The sequence below is a fragment of the Scylla paramamosain genome, chromosome 6 (genome assembly GCF_035594125.1).
Source record: "Scylla paramamosain isolate STU-SP2022 chromosome 6, ASM3559412v1, whole genome shotgun sequence".
In the NCBI taxonomy this organism is placed as follows: domain Eukaryota; kingdom Metazoa; phylum Arthropoda; class Malacostraca; order Decapoda; family Portunidae; genus Scylla; species Scylla paramamosain.
In genome coordinates, this window is record NC_087156.1 from 28,686,997 (window position 1) to 28,695,829 (window position 8,833).

The 8,833-nt window shown below is 41.0% G+C and overlaps 1 protein-coding gene across 2 annotated transcripts in view; it reads right to left on the bottom strand.

Annotated features, from left to right (window-relative positions):
• LOC135101574 (uncharacterized) overlaps positions 1-7,030 on the bottom strand; it is a 142,956-nt gene extending 135,926 nt beyond the window's left edge. Inside the window, exon 1 of one of the 2 annotated variants that reach the window (XR_010269309.1) lies at positions 6,916-7,030. Coding sequence is in view for 1 of the 2 variants with exons in the window: in XM_064005699.1 (XP_063861769.1) it covers positions 6,916-6,937 (22 nt within the window). In the remaining variant the exon portion in view is untranslated. The remainder of the gene's footprint in view (positions 1-6,915) is intronic. The other variant, XM_064005699.1, reaches the window with a different exon arrangement.
• Between the last annotated feature and the right edge of the window lie 1,803 nt (positions 7,031-8,833).

The window sequence follows — 8,833 nt, forward strand, 5'->3', positions numbered from 1 at the left end:
TTCTCAGCCGCCACCACCACAAGCAGTACCATCACCACCGCCATTAGCATCATCAGCATCACTATCACCAACACTACAGCAACAGCAAACAGTAGTGGAAGTAGTAAGTTGATATACATTTCTTCTTCTTCGTCTCTCTCTCTCTCTCTCTCTCTCTCTCTCTCTCTCTCTCTCTCTCTCTCTCTCTCTCTCTCTCTAAAAAAAAAAAAAAAAAAAGCGAGACACATCATTAGGCCCCAGATCACAAGAGTAAAGATTCATTAACTCTCTGCCATTTATAACAATATTTCGCTGACAGGTGCACGCACACACGAGTCCATCCCGCCAGCCAGCCAGCGAGCCACCACTCTGATCACCACTCTGTAATCTAACCAATGTATTAATATCATTTTTCTTTTTTTCATCCCTAATCATTTGTGTCCAGGTAATGGCATCACACCTGTCGCCGCGCCTAACACAGCATTAAAACACCAGGGTGGATGTTGTTGTCCGGGGAAGCTGTTGGAGTTCACGCCACGCTCATCCTCTCCTGGAAGCGTGTAAAATGTTGTGGTGATATAAATGTGTGTGTGTGTGTGTGTGTGTGTGTGTGTGTGTGTGTGAGTGTTACTGCCTTGTTAGCGGTTGGGCTTTGTTATTGTTGCTGTGGGTGATCGGGGAAAGCGGATGTGTGTGTGAGAGAGAGAGAGAGAGAGAGAGAGAGAGAGAGAGAGAGAGAGAGAGAGAGAGAGAGAGAGAGAGAGAGAGAGAGAGAGAGAATTTAGTATGTTATCTGCTTCCCTAATTCTAATCTTGTGTGTGTGTACTTAAATGAGATATCTAAAACTCTCTCTCTCTCTCTCTCTCTCTCTCTCTCTCTCTCTCTCTCTCTCTCTCTCTCTCTCTCTCTCTCTCTCTCTCTTTTACACCTTCCAACTCACTGCGCAATGCTCGCCTCACATCTATCACCAAATTGACTTTTTTTTTTTTTTTCCACCGCTGTCTCTTCCTTTCCCGAAATCGCTTCCTGCTCCTGGTTACAACTTCCACCCATGACTTGAATCCTCTTCCTCCTCCTCCTCCTCCTTCTCCTTCTCCTCTTCCTCATCCTGCTCCTCATCCTCCTCCTTCTCCTCCTCCTCTTCTTCCTCCTCCTCCGCCTGCTTCTCTCCTTCCTCCATTTTTCCTGACTCTTTCTCTACTTTTTTTTTTCTTCTGCTTCTCCTTTGTCTCTCTTTTTTTCTGCTTCTTCATTTTCCTTCTCCCTCTCTTGTTCTTCCTCATGACCCTCCTGTTTTCCATTCTCATCTTTCTACCCCTCCCTCCTCCTCCTCCTCCTCCTCCTCCTCCTTTTTCCACGAAACTCGGAAGGTTACGAAAATATTTCCGGGTTCATAATATCACCAGAAAGAGAAAGAGAGAGAGAGAGAGAGAGAGAGAGAGAGAGAGAGAGAGAGAGAGAGAGAGAGAGAGAGAGAGTTAACGCTGTGTAACTAGGTAATCATGGAAGAAATAAACCTCTCTCTCTCTCTCTCTCTCTCTCTCTCTCTCTCTCTCTCTCTCTCTCTCTCTCTCTCTCTCTCTCTCTCTCTCTCTTTTCAGTCTTAGGATAATTGCATCTCAAAATATATTAATTCTGATGTTTTTCTCACTACTTTTTTTTTTACCTCACCTCTTCGTATTCCTAATTCTATATCTATTTATACCTATATTATTTTATTTCCATCTTGTTCCATGTAATTTATTCATTTTCATTTCATTCATTTCACCTTTTGATGATATTTTTCTGATAAATTAACATCGCTGTAAAAAAAAAAAAATGAACAAAAATCAATTGGTTTAATCTGAAATACCTGAGCATCCATTCCATGCATTGCCAGTAAATTTTGCAATCAAGGGTTCAGGGATGATGTTTGCGCGATATCATTTTATTTATTTATTATTTTTATTAATATAGGAAAGATTGTGAGTGTTTATCTTTCTTGTGGTGTGTTGAGGATACTGGTCGATGAACTCTTGAAACAGCATTACCAGTGTTATTATTATCTTTATTATTATTATTATTATTATTATTATTATTATTATTATTATTATTATTATTATTATTATTATCATCATCATCATTGTTAGTAGTAGGTATCATCTCTAGTCTTCACACTCACCAGTATCATCATCATCATCATCATCATCATCATCATCATCATCATCATCATCATCAACGTTACTATCGCCGCAAGTATCATCCTCACCTCCCTCATTACAGTTAGCATGATCATTATTAACATCATTTTCATTGCCATCATCGTCACGATAATCATCATTGACAACATTCACTGATATCACTATTAGCAGGACCATCGTCAATTATCATCGTCACTATCGTCACCATCACCTCCATCACCACGACTGTTATCACCAATCGCTTAATGCTTTTATTGATTTTTCATTTCACAATCTTCCTCCTCCTCCTCTTTCTTTTTCTCCTCCTACATATCTTAGTTCACATTAGACGGTGTAGTTTACGACAAACAAGCAATGTATACTATTGTTTGTTTTTCTTTGTATTTCTCCTCACCCTCCTCCTCCATTTGATCCTCCCTCTCCCGCTCCTTTTCTTTCCTCCTCCTCCTCCTCCTCCTCCTCCTCCTCCTCCTCCTCCTCCTCGCCGTCACCACCATCACCACCACTTGTCAAGACAACACAAGTACCCCCATCGTATAAAAGTCAACCGTTCCTCAAATCACTTTCCCGCCATCCTGTCCAGCCCATGACTTCTTAACGCAACAGTCCCGCGGCAGGTGTGTGGGTATCCATCATTCACACACCTGCAGGAGGGCTGGGAGTTGTTGCTTTACTCTTCCATTTTTTATGTAGGAGGGGCACAAGCCAAGTCACCAAAATCAAAAGGAAAAAAAGGCCCACCGAGGTGTCAGTCCCCAAATAGAATCAGAAATGATGGTCAAAAACTGGACGGTAAGTGTCTTGAAAGAGATGAAAGAGTGCATGTCATAGGAACGAGGAAATACAAAAGCAGGCAGGGGATTCCAGAGTTTACCAGAAAAGAGAATGAATGATTTAGAACACTTCTTAGCTTATGCATTAGAGAAGTGGATAGAATAGAGAAAATAGAAAGTCTTGTGCAGCGAAGCCACGGGAGGAGTGTAGGCATGCTGTTAGCAAGATCAGAAGAGCAGCTATAGCGTCAAAATAGTGGCAGAAGATAACAAGACATGTAACACTGGGGCGATGAGAGAGAGGCTGAAGACATCCTATGCAACATTAACCTCCAACTGACACTTCTACTTGGTGACAGTGCTTGTTTTCCCACGGCCTGTAGCAGAGAGAGAGAGAGAGGAAAGAGTAAGAGAGAGGAAGTTAAGAAGGAAGATCTAACAAAACCCCGCAGGTGTTGTGTGTCAGGTACAGGTGCGCCCGTCCCTCCCGAGGCTCCCCTTTGTGAAGCGCCGCAGGTTGCCAGAACAGAGGACGAGACATGACCTTCCCTTGAGGCGTGTTGTTCTGACTCTCTATACTAACTTACCTCCAACGCCAGGGTCTCCTTCCAGCCTCGCATCACAACGTGTTTTGGTTTGAGAGATGTGGTTTCCTTGCTTCTTTCCTTCATCCTTTGTTCCTTCCTTCGTTCGTTCGTTCTTCTGTTAGTTTCTTTCTCCTTTTTTTCTTTTTTCCTTATTCTTTTCTTTCTTGCTTTTCTTATTCTTTTCTTTCTTGCTTTCCTTTTACTTTCTTTTTCTTTATCTTTCTTCCTCTCATTTCTACTTTGTTTTCTTTGTTTTCTTTGTTCTCTTTCTCTCTTTTGTCATATCTTCCTTTCTCGTATGTCGTCTCGTGTCGATGACAACGTCTTGTGTCATGACAACACAAGTACCCCATCGTATAAAAGTCAACCGTTCCTCAAATCACTTTTTTTCCTTCGTTCTTCTATTAGTTAATTAATTCACTCACCCATTCTTTTTCCATCGTTCTTCTATTAGTTAATTAATTCACTCACCCATTCTTTTTCCATCTACTCGTTATCTCTCTCTCTCTCTCTCTCTCTCTCTCTCTCTCTCTCTCTCTCTCTCTCTCTCTCTCTCTCTCTCTCTCTCTCTCTCTCTCTTCTTTCACCTCCCTCTTCCCTCATCTCTCCATTCCCTCATATCCCCTTATCTTCTATCCCCCTCTACTTATTTCATTCCCTTGTCTGTTTCCTCACTACCTCCCTCTTTTCTTTTCTTTTTTCCTTCCTTCCTTTCTTCCTAGTTCTATCTCCTTTCTTGCCTCCTTCCCTCCCTTCTTCCATTTCCCCTCACCTATTATCTCTCTCTCTCTCTCTCTCTCTCTCTCTCTCTCTCTCTCTCTCTCTCTCTCTCTCTCTCTCTCTCTCTCTCTCTCTCTCTTCCTCGTCTCCTGACAACACACAACACATACAGATACTCGTAGTCTGGTTCTTGGGATCCGTGTCTTGCGGCCATTACAGGAAGAAAGCGCAGAAGTTATGTCAAAAGGAGGAGCAACCTATAACTCTCGTCTTGTTCACTTTCCCCAGCAGGCTTCCCTAGTACAAGACCTCGCTACGCACAGATTCCGACCTCCTTCCTTTTCGACGATTGTAAGCGTGAGGAAGAAGGCTTGTATTTCTCCAGTGCCGCGGCGTAATAACCTCGTAATAACCTCGAGTGTTTTTAAGAGGTTCTAGTTGAAGTTGTTGTTTATTGCCATATTTTTAGAACTACACGGAAGTTATGATTATGTATATTTTGTTGGGTATTAGTCCGCATTGTGCGTTTCCAAGGGTAGTATAATGATTCCAGTAATTCTTTGGTAAGGATTCTGCTTCATTAGTTGGAAAAATAGGAATTTCAAGGGGGTTTTGTGATTTTAGTGATAGTTTGATAAAGATTCACCGTTATGATTTGAATAAAAGGTGTTTTCAAGGCTGTTTTCATGATTTCTGCAATATTTTAATCAGAATTCTGCAAAAATGGAATTTCAATGGGTTTTAATGATGAAAGTATAGTTTAATGAGGATTCTGCATCACTAACTGGAAAAAGGGTATTGGATTTTTATGATTCTAATGACAGTTTTGTAATAATTTCCTCCTTCATTATTTTTCCCTTCTTTCTTTTTCTTCATCTCTTCCTTCATTTCCAATTCTTTTTGCCCCTTTCGTCTCTCGGTACTTTTTCTCTCTTTCCGTCCTTTCTTCTTTTGTCCTCTTATCAACAACTCGTTATTAGCTTTTCAGCGACTTTTCATGATTATAGTGATAGTTGAACAAGGATCTCGCATCATCAATTGAAAAAGAAATCAATGAGAAGCTCACTAAATGTCTGTGTGGCCTTTGAAAGTAGTCGTTGCGACAGCATGAAGCCTTACAAAGCACAGGCCTAACAAAGGATATTACAGCCGTCATCATTAATCCAGAAAACTCCAATGATTCGAATAAAAAATATAGTAAGGTTTTAGCGCATATTACAATAGAAAGTAAAGAGTTCTATCTTTTTTATGTCCTATTTTTTTCTTTCATTTATTTTGTGATATTTGTAACATGCAATAATTAGCAAATTCATTAAAATATCAAAGTTTACTCTCCCATAAAACGAAACGTTCTCATTAAAATCAGTGGCGTGTGTTTGACCTGATCTGAATGCAGCCTTTGCTTCCTGTTCACGCTGCCTGTTTGTATGAGTGAAATTAAACACAAGGAGAATGATCAATACCCTCTATAATTTTTTTACATGTATACTCAGTCACCTTATCTAGGAAGAGTAATGTGAAAGCAGAGGACGCTTAGTCATGGTAACACTGCCTGCTAGATGCCCTCGCCCGATGACAGGTTGAGACGTGAAGTCGAGAAACAACTGATCATCGAGAGAACACCGTGCGGGCAGTGTTATCGATCTACATTGAGGTGCATCATGAACACTTTTTTTTTGGGGGGGGGGGATGACAAGACGGCAATTTAACTAGTTTTTCTTTTACCTTTTTTTTTTTTTGACAAGCCTCCTGTTGCATGTTGTTTGATTGTCAACGCACATACGATTTACGATGTTCAAGAAAAAAGTACAATGTAACGATTAGTAAAGCTTGGAGTTACATAAGATACAAAGAAGAAAAAGCTGCCTCGCCGTCCGTTCAATACCGAGAAGAGCGAGAAGAAAAAACAAAACAAAACAGATACACAAAGTTACCTTATAAATAGAGGTATAAGCACACGTAAAAAATAAAATAAATAAAAATCAGCTTATCACTCAAGACAGAAAAATGGAGACGAATCCCTGATACTAACACGAAATTATTGCACATTAAACCTCAAAAAACATGTATAAAAAAAAAAAACGCCCTTGGCCATCACTAAATACGGAAAAAGAGAAGGAAAAGACTCATAACAACATGAAAATATAACAAAGCCAATCATAAAGGCCACACCTGTGAAAGTAAACATTCCTGATCATCATTAACCAAAAAATAAATAAGTAAATAAATAAAAATAAACATTCACCTAACTGTCATTTATTACAGAATACAAAAAAAAAAAAAGTTATGATCTTCATTTAGTCCAGCACATACAAAAAGCTAAACATTCAGTCTACCGTCAATCAGCACAGAACCCATAAAAACAAAAAATCCTGGCACTCATTTAGTACAGAATATATTAAAACGAAAAATTCTAGTCGTCATTTGGCACAGAACATATATAACAAACAAAAATTATGACCTTCACTTATTACAAAACATAAAAAAAAAAAAAAAAAAAATTCCTGACCTCCTCTTACTAAACACTCCTAACCAACACTTAAAACAGAACACAACACAAGATCACAACAAACCAAACAGAACCACTTCACATACCACAAACTCCACCACACCTCATCCATCCACCCAACACCCACAAAACCCCGAAGGAGGACGAACACAGAAATACTGCTTACCTTTATTTGTTTTATGAAGCATCCGAGTCTCTCCAAAAGGCACTGAAACCTTCTCCTCTATTTTCTCCGGGCGACGCCAACAGAGGCTGTGAAGGGAAGTCAACAAGCCTCTTAGTGTCAGTGAGGATACATGGCGGGCCGAGGGGAGGGGCCGAGCCAGTGAGGGACGGAGGGTGCGGGGGCAGGTCGAAAGGAGAGGTGGTGAAGGGATGGCGAGGGAACGTGAGAGGGGTAGTGGTAATGGTGAGTAATGTTGAGGAAAGGTAAAGGATAATGAGAGGATGGGCTGGTGATTGTGAGGATGATGGTGATGGGACGGTTAGTGAAGGAATGAGTGAGGGAATGAGTGGTGAGCTGGAGGATGATGTGGTGATGATTGGGGGAGAGAGAGAGAGAGAGAGAGAGAGAGAGAGAGAGAGAGAGAGAGAGAGAGAGAGAGAGAGAGAGAGATCAACAGAATAACAGTAGAACGAGAACAGCAGCAACGGCAATGAGGGAGAGACCAGTAAAGAAAGAAGAAAATAAGGAAGAACATACCGAGAGAAGAAAGGAAAAAAAGACGGGAAGAAGAGTACCAAAAGAAGAAATAAGAATGAAATTAAAATTACCTTTTCTGAACCCCTCCTTTGAATACTAACCAGCACAAGACAAACATCCAAATGAAAAAAATAAATAAGAATAAAAAATTTAAAAAAAATTACACGAGACGCTACACTGCTCTTTCGCTCAAAAATTTCGCGTGCAGTCTCGTATTATCGGCGCCTTCTGCTGCTTTCCACGCGTAAAATGTCCAATTAATCGAGCCCACCCAAAACTTTCCAGCTAGGGATGATGGAAGGCAACAGGCAGAGGGAAAGCTGAATGCATGTCACGCCCAACAAATGTGACCAAAACTACACCTTAGATACATCCAAGAACTGCCACGTGTAGGACAGAGGACTTCTTGCAGTTTCCCTGATTTTCTGATGTTTTTGTGTTCTTATGCACGGGAGAGACTCATCGGTAATTCTATGAGGATACCCAAGTCTTCCTATAACGCTCTTCTCTCATAATTACTATTTTTAAGGGAAGAGATGATTGTTGTGGGTATGAAGGTGTTTTTCTTGCACTGACAATACGTAATTCATGTTTGACTATCACTAGATTCATAAAAAAAAAAACGTCCTTGGATACCCTTTTTTTTTTTTTTTGTACTTCCCGCCTACGACAAACTGCTTCAAGTGGGGAGTATCAATGCATCTCAAAAATCTACTTCAGGTTTTTATCTCAGATCTTTTACTCGCTTCTTCTTTTATGAACGGCATTAGCCCTTTTCTTGACGTTCGGCGTCCCATAAATTTTGCTAATTTTCCTATTTTCTTGTTTTTCTTTATTTTCCCATCTTCCTTTTTTTATTTCCCTATTTCCTTTACCATATTCCCTGACGCATTTATGAGTTTTAAGTTCCAAAAGAACAAGACAAACTTTCTTTCCTTCGCCTCCAGACTGTGGTGATGGCGTGGTGGTATGGCGGTGGACGCAAGACTCAGGACTGTCAATGGCCGCCGCGGGAATTGAGACTAAAAAACAATCCCCGAGAGACGAGCTGCCTGATGACGCCTCTTGACCACAGACAAAACCTCGCTACGTGGCGGGAGCTCCCCCTCTTTTTCTTATCTCTTTTCTTTTCCATCCTCGTATCCGCGTCTTGGATATAACTCTGAGCCTTGGTAGTTTCATGAAAAAAGTTGGAAGTGTGTGCCTTGCCTTCGCCCTCAGGTGGGTGCCTAGCCTAGCCGAAAAGCCGCCAGGCTCTGAAGGCGAGGCACGTGCACGGAGGAAAGCGAAGATCAGGTTACCAGCGGCGCAATCCTCCCCTTTCAGCTGCCACATACCCCGAGGCAACTTCCTGTTCCGTGCAGGCGCGAAAACTCGTGTG